At 41.1% G+C, this 26977-nt stretch overlaps 3 protein-coding genes across 4 annotated transcripts in view; 1 reads left to right on the forward strand and 2 right to left on the reverse strand.

The window, feature by feature from the left end:
* Positions 1 to 7784, reverse strand: part of LOC118326552 — a 9457-nt gene extending 1673 nt beyond the window's left edge. The window contains exons 1-19 of the mRNA XM_035659566.1: positions 7659 to 7784; positions 7538 to 7564; positions 6960 to 7241; positions 6534 to 6830; positions 5456 to 5728; positions 5038 to 5355; positions 4226 to 4279; positions 4023 to 4133; positions 3901 to 3925; positions 3729 to 3819; positions 2931 to 2955; positions 2696 to 2722; positions 2454 to 2580; positions 2190 to 2365; positions 1513 to 1690; positions 1175 to 1281; positions 804 to 1076; positions 398 to 703; positions 211 to 312 (exon numbers count right to left, since the gene is read on the reverse strand). Of these exons, the coding sequence (XP_035515459.1) occupies positions 211 to 312; positions 398 to 703; positions 804 to 1076; positions 1175 to 1281; positions 1513 to 1690; positions 2190 to 2365; positions 2454 to 2580; positions 2696 to 2722; positions 2931 to 2955; positions 3729 to 3819; positions 3901 to 3925; positions 4023 to 4133; positions 4226 to 4279; positions 5038 to 5355; positions 5456 to 5728; positions 6534 to 6830; positions 6960 to 7241; positions 7538 to 7564; positions 7659 to 7698 (2839 nt within the window). The 5' untranslated portion in view covers positions 7699 to 7784. The remainder of the gene's footprint in view (positions 1 to 210; positions 313 to 397; positions 704 to 803; positions 1077 to 1174; positions 1282 to 1512; positions 1691 to 2189; positions 2366 to 2453; positions 2581 to 2695; positions 2723 to 2930; positions 2956 to 3728; positions 3820 to 3900; positions 3926 to 4022; positions 4134 to 4225; positions 4280 to 5037; positions 5356 to 5455; positions 5729 to 6533; positions 6831 to 6959; positions 7242 to 7537; positions 7565 to 7658) is intronic.
* A 68-nt stretch (positions 7785 to 7852) lies between these two features.
* On the reverse strand, positions 7853 to 15606 carry tmc8 (transmembrane channel-like 8). Its single transcript, XM_035660245.1, has 16 exons — positions 15274 to 15606; positions 14153 to 14399; positions 12921 to 13069; positions 12672 to 12806; positions 12525 to 12577; positions 12277 to 12416; positions 12038 to 12185; positions 11191 to 11355; positions 10938 to 11089; positions 10784 to 10856; positions 10561 to 10658; positions 10223 to 10409; positions 9349 to 9500; positions 8994 to 9137; positions 8699 to 8777; positions 7853 to 8498 (listed from the first exon to the last, which is right to left on the reverse strand). The coding sequence occupies exons 1-16, from the start codon at positions 15314 to 15316 to the stop codon at positions 8313 to 8315; spliced, it is 2151 nt and encodes a 716-aa protein (XP_035516138.1). The 5' UTR covers positions 15317 to 15606; the 3' UTR covers positions 7853 to 8312.
* A 2586-nt stretch (positions 15607 to 18192) lies between these two features.
* tmc6b (transmembrane channel-like 6b) overlaps positions 18193 to 26977 on the forward strand; it is a 13666-nt gene continuing 4881 nt past the window's right edge. For both annotated transcript variants that reach the window (XM_035660713.1, XM_035660714.1), the window contains exons 1-8: positions 18193 to 18264; positions 21605 to 21787; positions 22586 to 22716; positions 23113 to 23280; positions 24416 to 24580; positions 24676 to 24784; positions 24871 to 24955; positions 26387 to 26641. In XM_035660713.1, coding sequence (XP_035516606.1) covers positions 21732 to 21787; positions 22586 to 22716; positions 23113 to 23280; positions 24416 to 24580; positions 24676 to 24784; positions 24871 to 24955; positions 26387 to 26641 — 969 coding nt within the window. In that variant the 5' untranslated portion in view covers positions 18193 to 18264; positions 21605 to 21731. The remainder of the gene's footprint in view (positions 18265 to 21604; positions 21788 to 22585; positions 22717 to 23112; positions 23281 to 24415; positions 24581 to 24675; positions 24785 to 24870; positions 24956 to 26386; positions 26642 to 26977) is intronic.

Below are 26977 nucleotides of genomic sequence, written 5' to 3' on the forward strand. Positions count from 1 at the left end.
GTAAACACAGGTGTTAGCAATGACACTAATTAAAGTTCAGTTCCATTTAGTGTATCAGAGCCTTTCCAGTAAGCCGACATGCACAACAGCCGCACCCTGACTCTGTTTGACCCGAATGGAACTGAACCGTAGTTAGTGTGTAACGCCTGTGTTCACCCTACTAATTCATTTTAAAATGGCTGCTGTGAAAAAGTTCTATTGTGAACTTACTAAATGCAACTCCAATCCAACAACAAACGGAGACCAAGAGAACCAGGACTGTGAAACATCCAAAGACAACAGCCACCACCCAGACAGGCAAACGATTCAGCACTGGAGGAGCAGGAAACGAAGAGGAGATGAAACCAGCTGTCACAAGGATGTTTTACTGGAATCAACAGGAGTGGATCAACTGTACCTTCTTTATCCAGATACCGCCTCTTGCTGCTAATGGTGTTGGTGCTGTCAAAGCTGTCTGACACTTCACAGTGGTACGTCCCAGCACTGCTCCTCCCTACAGACAGCAGCAGTATGGACTGCTCTGGAGGCTGGTTGACGACACGGTAGAAGCTTCCTTGGTCATCTAGAAGGGTTTTGTTGAGGAACCACTGGTACACTGGAAGAGATCCCTTTGCTGCCTTGCAGTAGAACCTCAGGCCGATCACAGCGTAGTTTTCTCCAACGTCATAGTCGTAGTTCATCATCACAGCCCCTCCAACCGGGACTGTTGGAGACATTACAGATCAAAAAGAAACACCATGGACAAATATTTAAAAACTAGTGTGTACCAGTGATATGTCTGCAGGTTGGAGCAGTGTACATACCAACTTCAAGAGGAATCCGCTGACTGTATTCGATCTGGTCTGTATTGTTCGCCTGGCACTGGAGGCATCCCAAGTGCTGGCCCAGGAGCAGTGGAACCTCAAATATGGTGTCTCTGTCTTCAGACGTCATACTGGCGACCAATTCTGTCCTGTTGTAAAGTGAGAAGGTAATAGGCGGAGTCCCTTTTGTTGACTGGCAGGTGACCATGGCGTAATAGTTTTGTTCATCCTTCTTTAACACGGTGAAGGAGATGTCAACGTTTGACACTCTCTCTGAGGGAATATGATGAAAGAGAATTTTATTTTGTTCAAAGAAACCATAGCTATTAAATTTGAACCTGAGAGTCTACTCATAACAGAGGACAGCTAACCTTTGACTGTGATCACAACTTCAGTGCTGTTGGCGGTGAAGAAATCTGTTTGGTTAAAGTTGTTGGTGGCGACACACATATAGGAGCCGTTGTCTTTAGAAGTAGTTCTGAGGGGACACAAATAATCAATTTCTTGTTAGAGTTAGATTTATGTTGAGATTTACGGGTACTAGTAGCTGTATATTTCCTCGTTTCCAGTCTTTATGTTTCTGACACCAACAAAAACTCCCGCTGGATGAAAAGAGCTGCAGAGATATTAACACTTATTCAGTCGATTCAATGTAGTAATGTGGTGGCAGGTGTCGAAATACAATCTCAATGGGATTCATTCCACTGACCTGTTGATCAAGAATTGGTCATTGTGGGAAGAAGACTGAGAGACAAGCTGACCATTCAGCAGCCACTTGTAGGAGACATGATTTCCAGCGGCGAGTGTACATTGCAGCTCCAGCATCTCCCCCTCAAAGAACTCCACTTCTTCTGAACGGACGACAATCCGTGCATCTTTCACTGGTTCTGAATTACAGAGTGAAATCTTCTTGTTAGTTCTTGACATTTTTATGGTCTGTTGTATTCCTCAGTCCTTACAGACATTTAGCAAACAGCCGGCTGGCATATTATCGTCTTATCAGAGTATTCTTTGCAGTCCTTCTGGCTCCGTAGGCTATGCTTTGTCATTTGTACTAAAAAGGCTAAAATATTCTGAATTCCTGGTGTTAAATTTCTACAATCCCAGTGAAATATTTTGGAAAAACCTTTCATCTGCTCCTTCCTTTATTTGACCAGATCTTATAGGTATTGAAATCTGTTTTTCAAGAGAGATTTGTTAATTTCACTTAAGATGCACACCTTACACTTCACAATAACATACCCTTTGAGAAATGTGTTTCTCATTGTGTTTGAGCTTTTACAATCATACTTATATCCCCATAATTATCTGTTACTGTTACAGGAAAGCCACGTACATACAGTATGATATATCATATGATATATTCCTGGTAATAAAGAGACTCACCAACAACCCTCAGGTAGTGTATGTTGCTGACAGTGGGCTCTATGTTGGAGTTGTTCTGCGCTTTGGCCTCACACTCCAGGTTGCCCTCGTGGTAAGGTTTGATTACTATGGGAAAGGATGCAACCTCCTCATCCAGGGAGGTGTATTCGCCCAACAACTTGTCACGGTTACCCTCCCTAGAAAAAGTTTATAATTAGAGTGCTTTTCTATCATTACTGTTACATCTTAATGCAGCGGTTAGATTTAATGTGAACTAATACTCACTTGAATAGCTGTAACAGGATAGATTCATTCTGTGGGTAACTCTCCAGTTCACAATTAAATTCAACAACACTTTTCACCAAAGCCTCTGAAGGGCCAGACAGTCGTGGATGATCCAGAAATAACTGACCTAACAACAAATGAAATACAACAAAACTGCACAAACACAAACACTCAACACAAAGAATCATGAGTTACAAAGATTATTAATTTGTACACACACTTAAACAATACAACCGACTTACTGCTGTCCTGGCTAAAGTAGCACAGCCCTGCAGAGGAAAAAGAAATCAATAGTTTCCAAGAGTTTTAAATTGGGAAATACAACGTGCACTGCTGCACGATTTGTGTTGATTAGCTTACCCAGTATGACCACAAAGAGGAAAGCAAACATTCTTCAAGAAATCTTGTTCCCTTTAATACAATTGTATACTTTGTATATAATTACACTATGCTGTGTTATGCGTTAGGAGTTTTGACAGTTGTGAATTGTGGGCTTGAAGCACTGCGGGTGAAAACACCCACACGCACTTAAAAACATGTGCAAATAGCTGATAATGTTACTCTACACCTCCCTGTCGTACCCGCCCCTCTTGGTAATATCACAACATGAATTATTTCACTCGTGCCACAACTGTCAGGGTGTTATATTTGGAGAAATGTGAATATCAAAACAACATAAAGTCAGTCACATTGAATCAACCATAATTATTTCATTGGTTTATTTGAAAAAACAACAAAACATAATTTAAAATCAGGATTTTTATTTGCAAAAAAACATGACAGTATATATTAGTTTGGCTAAAATATAATATGTTTTAATTGAATGTTCCACCAATTTCTTATAAGCGACTTGGCAGCCTTAATTCCCATCCTCGCAGATCAACAAAAACTAGGTTTAAAATGGAATATGACATGACATGATGAGGGCAGGTTCTTCCTGTGTCATACTGTGATCTCTGCAGTCTGAAACAGAGAGAGAAAACAGTCATGATGTTGTCTTCTTTATACCTGACAATTTTTGCTCCACAACAAGCCAAAATTTATTTATTATTTTATATAGTGAAAATGCAAAAATAGGACTTTTCTTCTACAGGCAAGAATACAATTACATATATATGAAAAATAAAGTTTCCAGTAATCAATTCATAATAAATTAATATTTATTTTGGTTTAAATGGAGCAGTTCTTTCAAGGAACTTACTATTTACTCTATAACTAGTAACTAAGGGTAGTGTTTATGTGCAGTGTTGTTATGTGTTCTGCAGGCCTGTATACCTGATACAGATCATCACAGTCTACTGAGGAAGCATCGGCCTGTTTGGCTCCTGACTGGGACGTGGGTGCAGACATAGGACGCGCATCGGAACTGGGAATGGAAAGCACAAATATAGTTGAACAGGTTGATCTGCGTTACTGAACAATGTAACTTTCTGAGGTCCATACATACTTTGTTGTAGTAATGTGGGCGCGAGCTGTGAAAGACACGAGAGGTGAAGGGCATTTAATATAAATTCAGTTGCAGATTTCTGAATTTAATTTCTCCTCATACACATAGTAACACACACACACCTTGCTTGTGGTCAAACATCTTGTACACACAGCCTACACCCACTGCAAGCATCAGAAAAAGGAAGCAGCAGAACGCTATGGTAATGACCTCTATGGTGGCAATGAAAACCTCTGTGGAAGAGAAGGGACAAGGCCAGTGAAGTATTACATACTGTAGAGGCAGCATGTAAGGCATTTAAATATATACAATACGTGCTGTTTACTTGGTGGTGTTTCAGTGGAAGATGTTGCTCGGGGCATGAAGTTAAGGATCCTGTCTGATCAAGAGTAAAAAGTGTGATGTGGTAAAGAGCACCACACAGAGAAGAAATTTATGAAAAGGCACACGTGAAACGTTAAGATGACTTTGGATTAAATTTAAGTATGTTAAAAGAATAGTTAAATGTTTTAACAGAAGACGTTTGAAACCACTCTTATAACTAAAGAAAGTAAATATGTAGCTGGAGCCAGCAGCCCGCTAGCTTAGCTTAGCATAACAATTTAAAACAGTTAGTCTAGCTCTGTCCAAAGGTAACAAGATCAGCCTTCCAGTTATGTTGCTCGCTTGCCCAGCTCCAGTTCTGGTGCCCATTCCAGCACCACTCGCTGGAAGAAGGGCAGAGTAGCGAAAGGACATTCAAAAGAAAACCAGAAAAACATTTTCTCCATAAAACATGATCCAGTTTCACCAAATGAGTGATAGTGTCGTGTGAATTAGTGCCATAAAGCGTTATGCACACCTTGGGGAGATTGTACCCGTTCAACCAAAGTTACATAGTGAAAGAACAGGTGTTCAGGCCACCAAGTGGGAATAATAAAGGTATCGTTCACCCTATTAAAGTCAGTTTAGCATAAAAATTATTTTGAAGCTGTCATTTTAAGGCTGAAATAGTTGCATAATGTTGCTTTAGTAAGCAGATTTTGTTTTAGACAGAGCCAGTCCAGCTGTTTTCCTCCTCATCATATCAAAAAGCATATTTCCCAAAGTGTGAGACCATTACTTTAAGATTACGACACCCTGTCATGATCTTTTCACCTGGGACTCGGACCAGCTCAGCAGCGCTCTCCACCCAGGGCCCAGAGTCATCATAGCTGTCCCTGACCCTGCAGCGGTAATACCCAAACTCCTCTGGGCCGAGTGTGGCCAGGAAGAGGGTTCGTCTATGGTCAGCTAGGGTGTAGTGAGACAGGAGAGGCTGAATACGGGAGTCCTCAAGGACAGAGTCGTTCAAGAACCAGGAGACAAAAGGGAAAGTTCCTCTGCTGATCCGACAGTTCAACCTGGCTGCAACCAGTCTGGAGTCAGCTCTGAAGAGATATTCAACCTCCACTTTCACCTCTCCTCTGACTGGGACTGGATGAACAACGGAGAGAGAATGAGAGATAGATTATCAAAGAGAGACATCACAATCACAGAAAGACACAATTCCTTCCCATGTCTGTGTAGCTCATACCCACTTCCAGAGTCACAGGCTCACTGATCAACTCCTGCACTTCAGTATTGATCTTACATCGAGCCACGCCCATGTCCAGCCCCGGTACAATGTCAACAGGGAACCAGGCAGCGATGGATTCAGTTGCTGTAACAGATCTCACTTCCTTGTCATCTAGTAAAAGAGAGATGTTGACAGGAGGACTCCCTCTTGTTGACCAGCAGGTTACGTTGCCACGGTAACTGGCTCCCTCTTTGGAGATGGAGTAAGAGACCCTTGGTTTTGAAACGTAGGCTGGTGGAGGAACAAAGAAGGGAGAAGACGGGGATGGGGATGAGACTTTAATCAGGACTGTATGGCCGAAAGTATATGAACATTGATTGTGTGCTTTTTTAGTCAGTTTAAGGTTACAGCCCACAATGGTGTTTTGGACTATTGTGGGCTGTAACCTTTCCATCTTGCAACAACACTGGCCTTTTCCTGTTTCAACATGACAATAACCCCCGAGCACAAAGCAGGTCCATAAAGAAATGGTTTTCCCTGTTTGGTGTGTGGTGTGTGGTCTACCCAGATCCCTGACCTCAACCCCTCTAACACTTTTGGGATAAACTGAAATGCAGACTAAGACGCAGACATTATTGCCTAACATCAGTGCCTAATGGGACTGTATGGGACTATATGGTGTATTTCAAAAAGGTTTGTTCCATCAATCTTGGGTCTAAAGGGTCAACTGGGTACATTCAGTAAAAGAAATCAGCCATTTGTTGTTGCCTGATGAAACCCTTTAATTTCTTCTACGTAGACTTTGGTGAATTTGGTGGCAACTAATAGTTGTTGAGCCAAAAAAAACCCAAAAAGTCAACCTAATGGTGATGCTTAAAGTCAGAGGGTTGCCCAAGTCAATAGGAATAATCCTCCTTGTGAATGTCTGTACAACATTTCATGCCAACCCATCAGTTGTTAGTATAAACCAAAATGGTGGAAAAAACAAACTTGCCATCACTGCTAGCATGGTTAAAAACAATCATGAGTTATTCAGTACCTCCACAATCTGGTAGATCTTCAATATACTTAGTTAAATTTTTTTGTTGACACATACCTTTGACCATCACCTGGACCTCTGCGCTGCTGGAAAACCTCCTGATGTCCTGCACACTGGACCAGGCCATGCAAGAATAGTACCCAGCATGCTCTGGAGTCACCTCCTCCATCACAACTTTGTTCCCAGTGAGGTGGAAGAAGGGAGAGGTTGGGGATGTTATTTCCTTCCTGTTGAAAAACCAGGTGTAGGAAAGGTGGGAGCCCCTTGTGACGTTGCAGCTCAGTACAATGCGTGACCCCTCGTATGCGACTGGGGGGAAGGGTTCAGAAGTCACTCTGGTGTTTAATGCTGGAACTAGAAGTTAGGGAAGAATGGATGGTATAGTGGTGAAGTTAGTGAATCATTTTCTCCAGTAAAGTAACCAGGATGTTAAAGATCTAACCAGAAGAATGTATTCTATGTCTGTTTGTGTCTTTGACTCACTGACTACACTCAGCTTGATGCTGTTGCTGACTCCTGTGCTTCCTCCTGCTGTCGCCTTGCAGTGGTACGACCCCTCTGATGTTGCAGTGACCCTCAGGTAAAAGGGTACAGATTGGTCCCCTTGGTAATCAGTGTCTGTGACGATGAGGTCACCACTGTCCCCCATCAGCTCGTAAGTGACTGGCGGAGTCGAGTTCGGTGCAATACACCGGAAAACCACCCTCGAACTGAGGTAGGCCATGTCAGGACCAGTCAGCACAGGGCGAAGAGAGAGCGATCCACCTGAAGAAAGAAACACTGGGAGATTCAGGAATCCTAAAACGTGCCTTTTTTTCCAAGTTTTAAGTTTAAGTTTTAGTTTTAAGTTTTAAAGTATGAGCAGATGCAGACACATTATTTTATTTCACTTGAATAAATGTTATGAGATCAAAGCACACAAGCTCCTGAATTAACAGTAGTCTTCCCCTCCTACCATATAACGCAGGAAATATCTGAACAGTTGTGAACCAGCGAGGACAAACAAAAGATCTCTCAGCAAACTAAGCTCCATATCTTAAGCACCACTTAATGAAACTTACTTATCTTGATGAACAAACTTGCCAGAGCTGAAAGAAAATGAACAACACATTTCAGTAACAATATTAGTCAATTAAATTATTTATTTATGTCGCCACTTTAAATCAAATTCAACTAACTCACCCAAAATTGGCAATGGACTTAGAGTCTGTAGATTCCTCATAGCTGTGCTCTCTATTTATCTTTGACATGGTGTTTCTAGCCCGGTTCAGTGTGTGTGCTTGTGTGTGCGTAAATACTAGGGCTGTCACACATGTGTTGCAAGTAGATAACATATTAGACATCATGTTTAGTTTAATTTTAAAGATCCGCGATGATGAACACAAATAAAGCTTTGAAAAATGCACAAACCACAAAAGTTTAATAAGCAGGATGCATGGAAAACATTCACAGTAACTGAATACAAGTAAAGTGACATTTTGGAAGACAACTAAATACAAAGACCCTCCTAGAAAGAGTAATACAATGATATTCATATGCATAAATAATTAATTTACTGAGAAAGTAAGTAAACACTGGCTATAAGCTAAGGTTAACAAATTCACAACATCCTCAAAATATCAATATAAAATATTATCAAAATAATAATAAGACTAAGATTAAGAAAATGCGTCATATGAAGGTAAAATTAAGACCGTTGAGGGAAAAATGTCAAAACTATTGCTCATCTTTGTACATCATGTAACTGGAAAAGTGAGAGTTTATCAGTATTTTCTTTTTTTTAACCTCCCCCCAGGCCTCCACCCAGCTGTGCTCGGCCAAAGCCAGTCTTTATCTTTAGGTTGAAGTCTGTGAATGGACAGGTCTGACAGATGGGTGACTTTCATCACTTTGTATGTGTGGAGGGGGGTTTGAGGTTTGCGTCGTTTCGCTGGGTGCAGAACGGACTCTGTCTGTGAGCGTTTTTTTCCGTCTTAGCATCGTGGCATGTTGTTTCACCAGGAAACGCTTATCTGAGCTGCTCTGTGAGGGAAACACATACAAATGTGTTGACACAACATGCACACAGATAAAGTAGAAAAGCATATCACACTATAACATATCTCAGTGAGAATGATTCACTTCCAACAACCAAATCAACTGGGTGTAACTCAAATATTTCCTTATCTTCTTTCTGTAACAAATGTCTAAGTATGTAACTTGTTTGATGACATGTGACCTACCATAACCAGCATGTCTTTCAGTCTCTCAATTGCCTTGTGATTGGCTCGTCCCCGTGACACATATGAGGTTAAGATTATTCTGAAGAAACAGAATGTATTTCATGTCACATTCAAAGACCAGCAGATCAGATGAAAGTACTGCATGTCATGTTATGATCATTACTTGTACATGTATGTATGCAGCTGTAGTCTTAAAGTACATTATATTTGTTTTCCTGCAACCTGGAAAAACTCATCGCACTGGAAATACAGAGCCAGTGTTTGCATAGACTCTCTTGTCTTTCTGCATACTTACACCTCAGCTAGTATGAGTGGCAGGGCGAAGGCCTCAGAGGCCAGGTAGCGGAGAGTGGTCTGTGCCGAGCTCGGGAGACTGTCCACACACAATCCTGTCACATTAAACACAGTTTTTCCATTTCCAAATGGACCACAGGAGGACCTAGAGAACCAGGAGGAACAAATGGGTGAAATGAGCAGCAAGAGAGAAAATATTAAAAATAGAAATGGATATTTCTTTCTGGTGCTAAAAGGGCAAATATATTTACTTTAATAATTTAACAACTAAAGAAACAAATAACACTGTTACACAAGTATGTTCTCTGTAAGTAAGTACAAAATGACAGTAAATGTTAAAACAGTAAAAAGAGTACATGTTATTTGGGACATCTTGCTGGTACAAGTTAATGCCCATTGTGACTGCAGCCATGAGGAGACCCAGCAGCAACATGAAGTGGAATAAAACGGAGGAGCTGGAGGCTCGAAACATCCTCTGCTCTGCAACACAGCACCGCAGGACCGTGAACTGAAGACAGACAGACAGACAGACAGACAGAAAGAGAGAGAGAGAGAGAGACAAGGTCAAACAGGGTCGCAAAGAGAAACAGAAAAAATATATTTTGATGCTATTTAACTTGCAAAACATTTCAAGACAGACATGAAGAGAGATAAAAGTTAATTTGTGAAGAATGTGAATAAATCAGCGTAGATTGTTTAGTTAGATATTTTGGAAACTTGCTTAATTGCTTTCCCTCCATTACAAGAGAAGGTGGGTACCACTCAAGTGTCAGTGCGACAGCATAGCGTAAAGACTGTAAACGGGGGGAAATGGCTCTGTCCAAAGATAATAAAATCCACTTACTAGCAACTCTAGAATTCACTAATTAACACATTATTTCTTGTTTGCTTAATCCATACAAAACAAAGTTTTGGTGTGGCAGACTTTTGTACTTGCAGAGGTGACATATACTATATATATATGAGTATTATATGATACTATATTATTAGTATATGACGTATTATTATATACTATTCTCCCGTTCCCACTTTTTACACTAAGCTAACTGGCTGCTGCTGTAGCTTTATATTTACTGTAGAGACATGTGAGTGGTACCATTTTTCTCTTCTAAGTTTTTGCCAAAAAGCAAATGAGCATATTTCTCCAAAATGTAAAAATGTATATGTTAATATAATTTAAAGTAAGTGGTATTACTACACTTGAGTTTATTCATATTATGTGTCAGGAACCTTTTTGATGTAGAACATGGCCATCAGTGTGACAGTTCCTATCAGAGGCAGCAGAGGGCAGTAGAAGACTCCCACCCAGGACACTGTCTGACTGTACACCAGATCCAAGACGTGGAATGGGATCAGAAAGTGCTGTTTCCCTGACAACCGGGCCAGCAAGGATGAGGGGTATTTCTCCTGCACTAACCTGTAAGACAGAGGAAAAATAGTTTGCACAGGAAGTAGTATAACCTTGTATTGTACAACTGAGGTTCCGTCTTTCTGTAGATTATGATGACAGTTTTCAGTTAACACCACAATGACTAATAGAGAAAGAAAATGTTTTAAAGCAAACCCACTTCCTTGGGTAGCTCAAGAAAAAGGCGTTGCAGAAAGTGGCGAGAAAGTTGAAGATGCACAGCTTGTACATCTCTCTACCAAACTTGTTCTCCCTGCACTGAAAAGGATAAGAGGCACACGAATGATAAGCGGGGTTAAAAAAAACACTCTCCAACATTACTTGGCACTTGATTAAAGCTCAGTCTGTGGGACTTTGAGTCATAACCTTCTCTCTCAACTCACTTGCTGAGGTTCTGTTGTCTTAATGACGAAGACTAAGTAGATCCCCAGTGAGGCCAGCTTCAAGAAGATGCTCCTGAAGAAAAGACTCTGAATGAGTGAATCCATGCATGTGTACGCAGGTACAATATGTTATCCTGTGTTTATTTCCCCTTACCTCACAAGCGTGACATTGACCTGCATTGTGAAAGAGTAATCTTCAAAAGATGAAATCTTGCGGAAGATGTGAGGGAGCACCAGGTTGACAAAAGTGATGGTGATGGGAGGGAGGTACTGGAGGACCAGACTGACCAACCAGTGGTGCCCACTCTAAGAAACACAGTCCAGGGTGTCACATATGAAATCTATTCACCAAATCCAGGAGAGATGTAACAAAAGCAGATGTTCAGCATCAAAGTCTCATACATTACCTCAGGCTGTGAGTTTGTCGTGGCAAAGTAGATAAGTTGGAAGGCTCCACCCAGCAAAGACAGAACGAGCAGGTTGAGGACAAACCTGAGCAGGTAGAGACGCGCCTTCTGTCCAAGTGTCCTCTGAGCCTTGCGCAGGGAGAAACTCTGCTCCTCCAGGAACAGCTGAGGGCAAATAGGAAAGAAATACAGGAGAATCTTTCTGCTGTGTCAAACATTAGAATAGCAGTATACACACAAACATAGACAAGAATCAAACTTTCCTTTAGTCAGGCATTTTCAGACAATCATAAAATGCTTAAAAGTATTAGGACATACGTTGGGGAGGTGTCTAAACTTATCTGTAAAGGCAGGAGCCGAGAGAAAATAGTACATTAATATCTCTTTACAGTGAGTTTTACATTTATATTTCACTTTTGAGCTGGTTTTACAAAAGGGTGAGAAACACAAAACAACTTTCAACCATTGATTTATAACTGAAAACAGGCTCTCTTGGAACTAAATTTCCTCATCTGCCTCTTTGCGACATTTACCGTGTCGTGTCTGTATAGGCGGGCATGCAGTATGTGTATGTGCATACATATGTTTTGGAAAAAGTTTCAACCATCCAAGATGGCAGATGGATACCATTTATTATCAGATGTAAATAAAGCTGCAGAACTGCAGAATTTCAGGTTTGATTCTAAATATAAGAATTAACACACAGGTGACAGATTAATGAAACACACTGACTAGATGAGTGGAGAAACATAACCATTGCAGATGTTTCCTTACAGGGCATTAGGATGTGAATTATAGGCTTTGACCTTAGGTGATGCATGCTGGTACTATGTGTGTGTCCATTCACCTTGAGGTCGTTTCTGATGAAGCTGCGCTTGAGAGTAGCAGAAGCAGGGTTCTGGATGGTAAAGTCCCAACCACAAAAGATCTTATAGCTCACATTCATACTGTAGCGCTTCCCGAGCATCCAGGTGTGCTTGTAGCCAACTATTGTTCTATCAAAGACAATTACAGATGAGCAGATTTAATACAAGGGAAAATGGCTATTGAAACTTTATGTTCTTCTGCACTTGTATCCTAACTGACCTGCGGACCACCATGATGAGACTGAGGAAGATGATGGTGAGGATTCCAGCCAGGTACAGCAAAGGTGTATTCAAGCACGATAAATTTAGGGAACCAGGTGTATAGAAACCAAAGAAGGCTGGAGAACGATCCAGGTAGCCCTGCAGAAAGGAGAAGAGACATTAAGAACAAATACATAGAAAACATACAGTACACACTAGAACACACAAACACAACAAACAAACACACACAAACAAACAAACCCTTACCGATCCCAGGAAGAAATCCAAAACGGAGTCATTGCCTCCAAACTTCAAACTTACTGTAAAATCACAGAACAACACAACAGTGTTTGTACAGGAGTCTACTTTGAGTGGTGGTTCATTTACTGTCGTCTCTCATTACAGCTGACTCACCACTGCTATTGCCCCTGCCATAAAAAGCTGTGGGCCCCAGAATGAAACCGCCAATGAGAGCACAGTGGAGCAGGTTTAAGTAAATCAGATATCTGAGGAAAACAAAGTAAGCCTTCACGCCAACTCCAAACCGGCCTGGAACAGATCAGTGAGGGTTGAGATTTTCATTGTGTAACAACATGTGTTTGGGTCAAATCATCTAGTCATGGCAACACAACACACTGGAAATCAATAATCCATATAATGTACCTTCGATGGCGTGGAGAGTGCGCTGCCATGGCAACAGGCCTAATAGAGCTCCTCCCATCTGTGCCCAAACCCTCTTCCTGTTGATGCTCTGGCTCCGCCTCCAGGACTCCCAAAAACCAATATTGCTGATTTGCATCTTCCTCCTGTCCCTAATGAGCAGCGTAAATATGATATTTAATAAAAATAACTCTTCCATAACATGTTTGAACTCTGACTCCAAGCATGAAAATACTATTAACAACATTTGATCAGGAAACACAACATAAAAGTGAGGCAGCACATTTTTAATCTCCTACTTAGGCAAACAAACTTTTCCTAAACTAAAATTTGAACAGAGAGGATGTGAAAGGGTGCTCTACTGATTTTACACAGTAAGACTGATGTACCAGTCGTGGGGAGTACCACTCAGTCTGTGAGAGCAGTGGTGGTGAGAAAGGCGTGGGTGTTCAACATCTGTGAATAGAGATGTTGCATTATGGGGATTTTAGGATCCAGTTGTCCAGTGCTGTGTAGATTTTGACCTTTTTCTAAAAAATAAAATCTGTCTGGCCCACGGAAGCTCATCTGGTAGAGCATGTGCTTAGAATACAGGCCGGCTTTTGCAAAGTTGAAATGATTGAAACAGACAAAAAATATTCTCCTGAAAGAAACAAAGACTGAGCAGCAGCAGATGTTTTATGTATCTGTATCAGCAAAGCTATATTCTAAGGGTTTTCTCAGGCAGTGCCTCACAGCCGGGAAGTGTGGACCCCCGACCCAACAGGATTATGGTAAATTTGAGGGGTCACAAGATTATTAAAAAAAATAGGAAAGCTGAAGGAATATATTACTGCCACACAAAAACATATATTTTTTGCATTTCTTTCCTTTATGCGTGTGAATTGCTGACTAATAAATCTTCAGGCCCCTAAAAAGTACTCAAATACCACAATCTAAGGGGGGAACCTCACTCTTCGGTTGAACTGGCCACCACTCACACAGACAAATAAGACAAGACAAGTAAACAAAACTTGATTTTATGGGTTTGCACCCCAAGAAAAGTTGGTATTAAAGTGGAATACTGGTAAAAAATAAAATATGATAGTCAATTTAGGAGGAAAATCAAATGCATACTGAATTACAGGGTGCTACATATTGTGCTAGAGTAGGTGACTGAATTCCACCAGAATGTCAAAGTAAGAATAAGAAGGAGCATATTGCAGATTTGAGGGGTGTGTATTAGGCTCTCACACCTGGCGTCTCTCTTCCCCTGAATACACATGACCATGTTCCTGAGCGGCTGTGTAGATGCCTTGTCTTTGGGTCCTCTGGACAGGTGGCCATGGCTCTCCCCCGTCTCCAGGCGACCCTGGTGGGCTTCCCAATTACCCTGTGTGTTCTGCTCGGACCGGCTGGCCTGTATGCTGGGCAGCTGATCAAATATCTCTGTCTGATAGTACTCGCAGGAGTCGGACGACAGGGAGGAATGGGTGCTGTCCTCTGTGGTGAAAATGTCACATGAATGTTATTTTACAGTGTATGTTTTTTCTCACAGGAAATGATGCAAAGGGCCCACGGTTATATTTTCAACAGTTCAAAATCCAGAGATATTCAGTTTATAATCATATAAAACACCAAAATAATTGTAGTTTGTAAAAGTAATTTGACTAATGGATTAATGGACTAATAATTTCAGCTTCTGTTGATTTGTTTATGTCTAATATGTTTTTATAGATCTGGATAGAAAACAATATGTTTGCTTTCTTCCCTTTTTGTTTTTCTCTGTATGCAATGTCAGTAGTTTCTTGTAAGCCAGTGTTATTTGGGTACATTGGAATAAAAGTATACAATACAATTCATAGATCATGCAAGTGTATTCTTTTTGGCATTGCATGAATGTGTTAAAAAGAAGTCTGAGCCAAAATAAAATACTAAAATTGAACCCTTCCTGAAATATTTGTATGATTTAGACCTGAGCAGCACTAACATGTTGACATGTTACTTTAAAGCATTAAATTCCAAACCGGCCTTTTCTGTGTGGAGGTTGCATGTTATGCAGAGTATCATCTGGTTTACTCCAAAAGTAGAGAAACATCTATTTTACAGTAAGTTATATGATGTGGTTTTGGATGTGAGTGTGATAGTGGGCCTGTGTTAGACATAAACTTAATAACATATTTATTAACGTATTAATAATTAATAATCATGGCTCTTTGTTTCTGTAAACTGTAGGTAAAGGTACATCATAATCCCACACAAATTTACAGATGATTAAAGTACAGACACAGTGTTGAACAAGCAAGATGTCGTCTCTGCCTCACACACACACATAAATGGCAAACGCACAGCCACATTTGTATTATTTTTCTGTTACCTGACCGGAGTCTCATGAAGTTGACAGTAGGATGCGGCTCCATTTTTTCTCTCCGTACACTTCCTCTTTAATAACAGATGTCCAAACCCCAACCTTCTTGCTTCATATAGAACCAAAGTCAGCAAACATCTCCACCAATGCAGCAACTTAAGCTTCTGTGAAAAGTTACTTCCGCAAACTGAATCAAAATACCCTACTTTGCACCTCACTTTTGACGCCACACTGACGCCGGAGCGGCTGACCTGGAGTGAGTGTGGTTCCTCTAAGTCCTGTTGGTGTGGCTCACTTTGTGACCTGGAAGAGCAGATGTGAAGTCTGTCCACCATAAGTCTGTGTGGCTGTCAGAACTTGACAGTATACAGGAAATCACATGACAGGAAGCAGAAACAGGCACTGCATCAGTGGCTGAAAATATAACAAAAAATTTCACAACATAACAACACATACTCACTGGAAGTAAAACAAGTCATAAGATACTGATGGCTATAATCAGATGAGTACATTTGAGGTTTGGATTCAGGCACTTAACTGTAGATGATAGTAACACAGAAAGAGCTTTTCCCATTAAGAATTTATTGTGCAATCTGATCTGCTTTCAGATAACTTTCTGTAATAAACTCAGGAACAATGCTTCAAAAGAAACATTTGATTTCAGATTAAATTTGAATATTATTTATACAGTCAATGGTTTGAAGCAATGTCACAGCCAAAAGCTCAATTTCCCTTTAAATTAAGTCTTTTTCACTGAATCCATGGAAACTTTGACAATAAGTAGACTAGACGTGATGTTCACTGGGTAGTGTTTCATCATTTGGAAACTTTTGAATCTAATGTACAAGATGATGTAGCAGCAAGGCTTTTTCCACCCACTTGCTACACCACAAAGACATTTGAGGCTTCCAGTCAGTTTACAAAGAAACATGAGCATGAGAGTTATGTGCTGCTTTGCATACTTTCAATTTAACTGACACTTCACACTGATCATTTTCATTTACACAGAGACATGAACACTCAGATGTGTGTGTTGTTTGGAAACAGAGGCTGTTAAGATTAATCCATTTCTCGTATACCTGCTTTCTCTAACCAAGCAGATATTGGACGAGCAGTGGTGGAAACTAGTCTGGTAGTCTATTTGTTCAAGATAAAAACACTCCACTACAAGTAAAAGTCCTGCATTCAACGTTTCACGTAAGTACAAGTACGGACATATTGGCAGAAAAGTGAACTAAAAGTACCAGAAATACAACTTTTTATTGGATTATTATTACAGATTCATCATTATTTATGTGCCATTTTATGTTATAGCTGGTTTAAGATTTAAGGTTTAATCTATATCAATGCATCATAAAGCATTATATATACTTTTAAGCTTAAAAAAATATGATGATGTTTAAAGTAACCAGTTTCTGTAGTGCAGTAAATATTTGCCTCAGAAATGTAGTTCAAGAATAAACATAAAATACTCCAGTACCTAAAAACTGTACTTAAAGCTGCTATATAAAACTATATTAAAATAAACTATTATAAAACTACATTTTTTGTCATATTTGCTGAAACTGTCAATATATTCCTAACAGACATACACGAGAGTTACCCCGCCTCCTCTTAGTGCTCCTCATTTGACTCATGTACGGCAGATTCTTGCCATTAGGAGCAGTCGGAGGAACCAGAGGAACCAGATTTTTCACAGATGATCTGTCTCATGTACTACTGTCAGGATATAGGCCAAACTTCAGCAAATAAAAAAATTAAAAATACATTTACAGTTACAGTTACCTACTGCAGCAAGTTACAGCGAGTACATTTTGTGTTTCTATTTCACCTAATGCTAGTGGTTACATGTATACATTAAGTAAGACCTGTGCCCCTGTTTGGACATGTTGAAAATCCACCAGGTATGTTGATAACTTTTAACTCACTTTCTACTGTTTGATTAGATTATCTTCTACACTGCCATTACCAGTAACTTATGGGCACATCAGGTTTTACTTCAAATGTTAAGAAAACAACGTCCCTTTGTAGGTGAAACATAAAGCATGTGAATAACAGATGAATTATTGGTAAAAATAGGAAGAAACAGCACTTGTGTCCCAGTAATACATGACAGTGTGACACTGAGCCAGTATGCAAAATTCATACTAGCATGTGCATAATATTTACATTTGTACTGACGTGTCAACAAAAACACCTATGAGCAGCAAAATGTCACACATATAATCATTGACTGGTTTATTAATTTTTTTAAAAACCCTTTTAGCTGTGGCCTTTTTTGTTGGCAGTGAAGTAAAATAAATAGGTCCCTCTGCAAACAACCTCACTCAGTGGTTATTAGAGATAGCCTGGGTGTGGCCAGGTGAGCTATGCACAGGTGAGTGAACACTTGCAGCTTTGTGTACAGTAGTAGTTACTTGTTGTAGCATATTGTTTGTATAACCTTTTTAGGCTTGACCATCTATCTTTAACATCAGTGTTATTCAATGTCTGACTCTATTTCCAGTTAATTTTTACTTTCAGTGTAGACTCACCATTTAAAGGTCACGTAACCATTTCTATGTGATTTGATTAAAACAATAACACTGACCGCTTCCATATATCAGGTTAGCATTGTGTGTGTGTGTGGGTGTGTGTGTGTGTGGGTGTGTGTGTGTGTGTACCTCTGCATTGTTTGAGCAGACAAACACCAGCAGAAGAATTTCGAGCTTGAATAGGACTGAACCAAGAGAGCTAACTCCGCGGGGGTCGCATTTACCCCGTCATCAGCAGAGTGTCATACTGATGAAAAACGGGCCAATTCATGGATGTATTGGAAAGCAAGACGAAGTTTAAGCCGATAACTGCAAATTTCTTACTGAAGGCTGATAGCTCTCGGTCTTACTGTTGAAAAAGTAAAAAACGCAACATCCCTCCGACAAAATGGCTTGTCCCGCCGCTGTCCGTTAGCGCGTGCAGTCAGTGTATTTTGACTGACTGGTCGGTGAAGTCGCTGAACGGGTGAGTGGACACTTGTTGCTTCTCTTTGGGCAACTTTTAAACTGGGGTTGAGTTTTATTTTAACTACCTCAAGATTTAGTAGAGCCTCCGGTTCGTTGGCACCTCCACAGAAAAATGTTGTCAGTTTAATTAAAGTGACTGACAGGTCGACGAGCTCTCCGCCGCTCGTCAGTGAGCTGGTCGACAACAGACGGTGGTACTTTGCCCTGTGTCGCTGTGAGTTGTGAGCTTGTTCAGCCTGCAGCAGATTAATCTCAGACAGTCTCTGAGCTTTTGTCGTCTTTCGAGCAACCACAGGGAGGTTTGTTGTAGAAACCTGAACTCTTTCTCTTTTCGCTTTCTCATACATCTTAAACTTTAGCTGTATGGACACAGGTCGATAACTAGGGAGGTAGATAGGATATGTTTCCAGTGTGTGTGTGTGTGTGTGTGTGTGTGCCACATCTGTGTGTTTTAACATCGGGGCTTTCAGTGCCTGTCAAGTATCCAACACTGAACCTATAATTTGGTGTCCTTTGGCGGTGAGGCTTGCAGTGTTATGGGCCCCAGAGTGCAACAACAGTAACTGTGTGTGTACAGCGCCTGGCTGACTGGTGGAGACAGTCCTGTGAATGCACATTTTTCCCTTTTGTCTGCCTTAATCCCCTCTGCCAGTATCCTGTTACTGTTACTAGTTTTAGCAAGTATCTCTGCTGCCATGTTTACTGTCACTTTATGCCTCCCTGCGTCCTCTGTTGGTTTCTCTCAGCTCTCTAGGTACTGATTGTCATGCAGTTGTTGAAACTGTCAGGGTGGATAGATTGCCCTCCCTTCCTTTTATCCCTATGTCTAACCCCTCGTATCTGCTGATAACTGCCTTCTGCTTCTTGCCAGTGGAAAATGCCCACCCTCTGACAGATGTGGTGTTTTTATTTGTGGACAGGGATCCTTGTATCTAGATTATACCGCTCCTCTGTACTTCTTGTAGCTCTGGTGAACTTTTTGTCCTGGTTTGATACTGCTTATTTCCTTTTTTGTGGAACCGTGTTCTCTCATTAACTTGTAACCCAACTTAAACTCACTTTGGACCAGTCTGTATTCTGTTAACCCCTACTTTGTTTTCCAAGTATATTTTATTTGGCAGTAGTGCAGCTCAACTCTGACCCCCTGTCAAGGCTGTGCTGTTTGTCCCACCCTCACAATATCCTGCTGTGGCTTTACAGTCCCACAAGACTGCTTCGAAATTTTGGGCTAAAACGCACAATGTTAGAGAATGAGCAGCCCCCCCCTCAACGGCAGTGGTGCATAAAGCCATTGTGTTTGCTATACAACGCCCTGCACAATTGAGAAAACGCAACTCAAACTAAACACATATATGAAATGGGATTGTAACATGATCCTGGAAAACCTCAACTAATGAGAAAAGTATGTTTGAGAGCGAGGGAAGAGGAGCAGATGTGTGCAGTGGATTGCTGTAACGGGGCCCGAAAAGAAAGAGCTCAAGAGACGGAGCAAGGTTGACCATGGTAGAAGGGCATTTTTCAGCCGTTCAGTCATTCAGTCATTGTGTTGGCTGACATTCAGAGCTGCGCCCTGCTGTACGCACACAGCTCACACCATTTCCACTCAAGACGAGACCCAGAAACACCTCCATCCCCAGCAGAGGCCCATGTCTCTGTTGTGCAATGATTGAACTCATCACATAGTGACCTGTATGTTGTCATGTACCCAGGACTCATTACATTCAACAGACACAGCCAACTGTTCTTATCTGTGATGTGGAAGATGCTTTTATCGTAAGCTACAAAACCACCAACCTTCAGATGTTCTCACACACAGTCTCAAGAGTCATGTCATTATTTGGAACTACTGTTTCAGAAGTGGGTGCATGTAAACAGGAAGTGGATCAGAGGTTTTTTTGCAACCTACATAACAGTGAACTTATAGCATGTTGCCCAGTTGGAGCAGATATTCCTCCTTGGTGATATTTCAGGCTGTTTTCCTGCTTCTGAGAAAAGCTGTTTCCTAAAGACATCCAATGAATAGCATGGACTTTCAAGCTCTTTTCAGCATCCTTTCTATTAGATCTGCCACTTCTTAATGCACTGTTGTCATTGTTGTCTTTCCAAATAACTGATTATGGTGACATTTTCAGGCCACATTAAAACATTTTTTTCTATATTGCCCTCCCTTCTTTCGAGCTGTATGCAGTGAAAAAATGGGTTTGGCTGGTTTTGGCCAATCCAGGCACTTAAATACTCATATATATATATATATATCATATTAATGTAAAGATTGAACAAAAATGTATAATTCTGATAAAAAGTACTGCTCATTGATTTGCCTCATGGCCCACAATGACCCAAAGATATCAAAGAGAGAGCCACCACAGTATAAATATTATGGCAAAATCAGTCACCCTGAAAGTGAAACTAAAGTAATCCATCTGTTTATGTGGATATATGTTATGTTGATGATGGCCAACTATGGTGTCTAAAGAGCAAGCATTAAGCAGAATTGATAGTTTTTAGTCTCTGCTTCAACACGGCAGGCTTGGATAAATCTGCTGAAGAGCTTTTGCTGGTCACTAATGAAGATCTGGATCCAGTTTCTGTGAAATCCTAAACACTTCACTAATGTTTAATATGATGACGTCTGCGATGACGTGTTAAAACAACAGGACGTGTCCCCTCTGGGTCTGGGATGAAAGTTTACATGCAGTTGTTGCACATAACCGAGGACAGATGTTTGGGCTGAAGTGAAGGCCTTTAAAATGCACACAAACACACAGGAACTAACACGCTTCCTCCAAAACCTCCAAAACCTCCCATACGACACACTGACAATGCATCATTCTGTGTTTCCCCATGAATATTCATTTGATTGGTGACACTTTGCCATATGACTCTGACCACAACCCTGATCACAAGCAGCGGCACAATGGAGCTCTCATGAGTCTGGACAAAAGGACGCTATCCTGGTCACTTGGCATTGATGGGAAAGGGCAGTGAATAACGGCAGCGTGCAAAAATGGATGACTAATATCTTAAACGGCAACATTTGAAGTTGTTTTTTCCTGTAGCCTTTCGGTAGTTCTATTATATGAGATCCTATTGAAACTTTTATCTACATACAGATCACAAAGCATATTAATGCAAAGTGATACTGGGACAAGAGGTTGAAAGAGCCACAGACAGCCCTCCCGTTTGGTTTCCTGTGCAGGCAGAAGTGTGCGCCCGACAAGCAGTAACATGACAAGAGCTTTGACATTCCAAGTAGGTCTGCTGGCATTTCTCCCTGACGTCTAACTCACTCACTTCCCACTGCCCCGCCTCCCCCTCATTTTCCCCTCCTCTCTCAGGTAGACGAACAATCACCATGGTGGGAGTGGAGCGCAGGTCTGAGCAGGTGAGGGCGTGATCCCTCTGTGATTGGTCGATAACGAGACGGACGGCTGGACAGACCGAGACAGACGGAGGAGACGAAGAATGGCTCGAAATGTTAACTTCGACCTGACCCACCCTCTCGTGGAAGCTGGACTGGAGTAAGGGTTTTAGTAGTTCTCTCGTTCCTGCTGTTTTCTTCCTCAGTTTTCCTGCTCCATTTGTTGTTTCAAACTGTCAGCTTACTTAGCGCTACTGTACTTCGCTACACGAAGGCTGAAAATAAGGAACCAAGAGGAGGAGATAAGCTGTGCTCTTTGATGTCTTGTTGGACACTAAACGGGAAGGCAGATCATAATGCACATTGTCCTAGGGCTTTCATTTATGTTTTTAAACCATGTGACCACTGCATTGTCTTCATAGAAAAAGACTCTGTCTGTTTGTTTGAAAGTATGTTTGAATATGTGCGTGTGTGTTTGCATACAGTGGGTCTGTATGTGAGGGAATCTTTGAAAACAGCACAGACCTGATTGGCCCTTATGTGGCCCTCCTCCTGTGCTGTCTGTGTAAAAGTAGTAAGTCAAAGAGAACTGGACTCGCTGTATTTTCTTGTTTTTCTTGTCCGGCTTTAAGACAAAAACAGTCAGTCCAGTCTGCTTTGGCTTAAAGTACATGTAGATAGAGCCGGAAGAGGGTGACACAGAAGGCAGTCTGGGCTGCACTATTGACAAATAAATGTAAATGACATCATAGACTCTTTCTGGGTTGTTGGATTGCAGTTTCCCCCCATGTGACTACTGGTGCGTGAGTCAGAAGGTCATTGCACTTTAACTCTAGCGTTGTCAGTCCTCAGAACACACTGGATCTGTGATTGTGTCTTTGATTCAAACCTGTGTTTCTGAGCCTGTATCACCCTCTGTCTTTGTATCTGTCCTAATGTCCACGTGTCCCTCTGTCAGGAGTCCAATAGACGAGGAAGGTGTTCACGACTCGTTCAGCCAGCTGATAGCAGAGCAGAGTCAGAATGGAGAACCGTCCGAAGCCTTCGAGCTGCAGCAGCTGCAGAGAGACCTGGATGAGGAGGGTCGAGGTACTTTGTGTTCGAACATAGATGCGTGTCTGCATGTGGAGGGCTGAATTTGTACAAGAGCTAGGTATTATGTGAATTTAATATTCATATTGTGATATAAGACTAGGTATCAGGGATTATAGTCATATTGTGTGATGGCTTAAATGGCATTTTAGTCGTAAGAGCTACAAAATAAGTGATACACTTTTTGCATTCATTTAACTTGACTTAAAATCTGTTTTGGGTTTTTGTTGGTCATCATGACTATATCACTAACAAAAGTCAACTTAAAAATGTTTTGTGTCTATCCACAAAATCAGCACATTATAGATGTTGAGGTTAAAAATGTTTAATTAATGTCTTTCCCAGCAGAAGCAGTATTGTTCATGTATTTCTTATTTTATTTTAATTCCACAGATGATGTAGGCCACCTGTCCAGCCCTGAACATGACTTTAGAGGAAGTAGGCAGGTGCGAAGTGACGTGGAATGGGAGGATGATGAAACACAGACAGACCCCCTCATAGGTGAACGTTGGTCCTCTGCCACCATGAAGGTCCTGTCCTCTATGCCCAGTCGCACCATCGGTGAGTCCTGCAGAAGGCCTCTGATACTACTGATGCAGAGGTGACATACAGACAGATTATTATTGAGTGGTTTAGTACAGTATAGAGTGAGATTTGATGGCACAGCAGACTGCTGCTGTAGGCTGCTGCTTGCCAGGGAATGTTTGGGACCGGTTTTTCAACTTGTCAGGAATCGTTGGCTAAATAATGTCTTTAACTTTATAAGGAGTACGGGCTAGACCTGCTCTGTTTGGATTCAGTGGCTGTCATTCTCATGGAGGTCATTCATTGGCCACTGTTTGACCAGGTAGGGCTAATTGGAGATATAACTGATCAGCACTCCCAGCCAGTAAACAACTCAGAGGGGTGCAAAAGATTATTATGCAGCAGTATTGTTTTTTGTTATATTCCATGTGTTAGGGTCATACTACACTACCAACCATACATAGGTTCGTTCAAACCCATCCAAAGCCTAATAAAAATGTAAAAATAGTTACTGCCAATAAGGCTGTTTCACGACATCACCTTTATTGATCCTCTTGTTGAAAGTGCCTTTGTAGTACCATACTAAACCAGTAAGGTAAGTTACTGTGTTAGCATGGGTTGGTTTAGTGGAACCTGAACACCTGGCTGTAGTGCTGTTGTGCTCCACATGTTGAGCTACGGTATAACAGATAAAAACAGATGTTTCAGTTGAGAGTTTCATGGGGAAGCAGTGTGTCTGCCATCTTCCTGTCCTGGCCTCAGCTTGTTGATTAAGATGGCTCGATAGCTGTTGTCTGATTTGTTTAGCTATGCCACATGATATATCTGCTGATTTGGCTTTTAGCATGGGAAACTTAAGTGGGAGGTGACTGCTTATCTTTTAGTTTAGTTCCCTTCTGCATTCAGGCACATAAAGTCATTTACTCACAGCTTTACTGTAATGTGTTGCTCTTGTTCTTCCACTGATTCTTTTATATGGTGACATTTCAATTTCGGTGCTGATGCAGATCTGATACATTTAATCATGAGATGGTTATTTAAAACTTAACAAAAGATATAAGTGACCTATCCTGAAGCCATTATCTTTGGGTGCAAAAAGAAGCTTTAGTATTCAGTGTTGTAAGTCTTGCTGATCCTATCTCTTAACGGTCCGATCCTCTTTCTCTGGCAGGCCGCAGCAGGGGAGCCATCATCTCTCAGTACTACAACAGGACCATGCAGCTTCGGAGACGCAGGCAGAGCAGACCCGCCATCCGAGACTTCTCCCGCTCAGCCAGACCGAGCATACGAGGCTACGGCATGGAGGCCGACAGTACAGACGCAGAGGGCACAGAGGGTGAGGAGAATGCACTGATAAGACACTAGAGTAAATACTCATCTGTGTTTGACCAGTTTATAATGTAATCAACACTGCCCCTGTGTGCGTTCCAGCGAGTAAGAGGGAACGTTTGGTGAACAACCTGCAGAACCTGTCAGTGAGTGACAGAGTCCGGATGCTCCGAGCGATGCCTCTCAGTGTGGCTGAGAAGAGTGAACTCAGGTAGATGTGGTCCTTGCTCTCATCATTCCTACATTGTGTTTTCTTTGCATCAGTCTGAACGTCTCTCTTTGTCTCCCTGTCTGCAGGATGTTAGCGCTGCAAAAAGAGAAACGCACACTTTCAAGCAGCAAGCTCCCCTGTTGCAGTAGACTCAAATATTACATAATCATTGTAAGTCACTTCCACCACCAGAAACGTCTTTCTGTTTTCTATTTTTTCCCCAGAAGTCATTTAACCTTTGACGGTGTATCTAGATACTGTAACAGTTTGTATTTCTAGCTTTATTAGCTTTATTAATCAGGCAGACAGTATAAGTGCTGAGACTGAAGGACCATTCTTAACTTTGGAAACAGCCAAAACAGTCTCACCACAAGGTCCTTTTAGAAGCTGTGTCACATGATCTTCATCAGCAGCTGGAGTTTAGCCCAGTAGATATTCAGATTACCATTTTTCTGAGCACCTATAAGACCTCTTGTCTTGTTGACTTAAAAGTACACAACTAATTATTAAGCAGGTTGTCATAGTATTGAGGTTTATATTGGCTTATTCTTCTGTCAGTACATAGAATATGAAAACATTTGAATGTCATCATGTATACACTGAAGGCTTTGATTACTTTGATTACCATTTTCATGGCCCCACAGAATGATACAGGGTTTTTTATTCTGCAAACAATAACGGAACTTAAAAATAAGAAATGCCGACAACTTTAACATTGTTTCCTTTTCTAACAAAATATTATAAAAAACCTTAAGCACTACCAACCAGCACTAAAGCAGATTAAGGTGTAGATGCTTACAGTCTGTATAGTAACAAAGAGGCTCATTTGATTGACAAGTAGTTTGATTATGTACTTGCCTTTGTCCTTTGTACACACTTTTGGTTTGTGTTCCCAGTCACATCACATCATCTGTCTAGACATAATGACCTCATGATTGTTCCTGTTGAAGACATTGTTGATGAAATGTATACTTCAGGTTTGCTGTGAGTTCTTAAACAAATGTCAATTAATATAATATATTTATTATATATATCTTATAATATGGGACACAGAAACACACATAAAAAGACAGCACAACACATTCCTCTCTGAGGCTGTGATTGGATGTCAGTGGGTATTTCCTGTAGCTGTTGTCATGAAGGCAGTGTAATCGCTCTGTCGCCCAAGCATATACGGGTCTGAGAGTGTGAGTCAGATTTAAGACTCTTAAAAGCTAAACGACAAACACATGTTTACACTTATCCTGGGGTTGCACTGCTGCATTGTGAGTCATTTTTAGTAGAACATGGATACGTTTCTGTGTCCCTGTTTCCCTTTTTCTGCCTACAGATAGTTTATAAAGTATTTGTAACATTTCAACTTTTTCTGTTTGTCTGAAGATGTTTAACAGATGATCTAGTATATATGACAATTCATGAACATACTCTAACCAAGATGATTTTTTGTGTCTAAACCTAACCTAACTAATAAGCTGTTGACATGTTACATATAATACTGTAGGCAGTCATCATCTTTTCTTAAATAATAATACATAATTCAATATAAAGACAAACGATTACAGCAATATTTCCCCCCCATTCTCCCACTCTTTCTCCTCCCAGGCTGCCAGACACAGTTGGTACAGCTGGCTGTCCTTCCTGCACTCCCTCCAGCTGTGGCAAGTGGCACTCAAGAGAGTGAGTGGGCGTTTCGGCACTGGAGTCCTCTCATACTTCCTCTTTCTCAAGACCCTACTCTTCTTCAATGTCTTCCTGTTCCTGGTGACGGGTGCGTTCCTGGTGCTGCCTCAGGCTGTGCACCCTCCAGTGCTCCCTGCAGAGAGAAACTTCTCTGGACTGGAGCTCCTCACCGGAGCGGTAAGCTGTGTGCTTTGGTACTATTAACAACTTTCACACACTATGAGGCCACACTCACCACATCCTTGATATGTGTATATATATGTATATACAGATTCCAATAACAAAGCCATCTTTAAACTGCTGGAATTAAAGCCCTCCACTCTAATGTATTGTTTTGCTTATTGTTTGTCAGAATGTTTGGTGCTAGATGGCTGGTTTCACATTCATCTGCTGAAGTGGGAAAGTTTCTCTAGTGTCTCACACCTAGTTTGGAAACCATTCGTGGTTCAAAGTGCAACTTACACAAGTCTAATGTGGAAACCTGAAACCTCCAGTGCACAAACACTGAGAATG

Source organism: Morone saxatilis, unplaced genomic scaffold, assembly GCF_004916995.1.
Source record: "Morone saxatilis isolate NCDOM2014 unplaced genomic scaffold, NCSU_SB_2.0 Contig17, whole genome shotgun sequence".
NCBI lineage: Eukaryota > Metazoa > Chordata > Actinopteri > Moronidae > Morone > Morone saxatilis.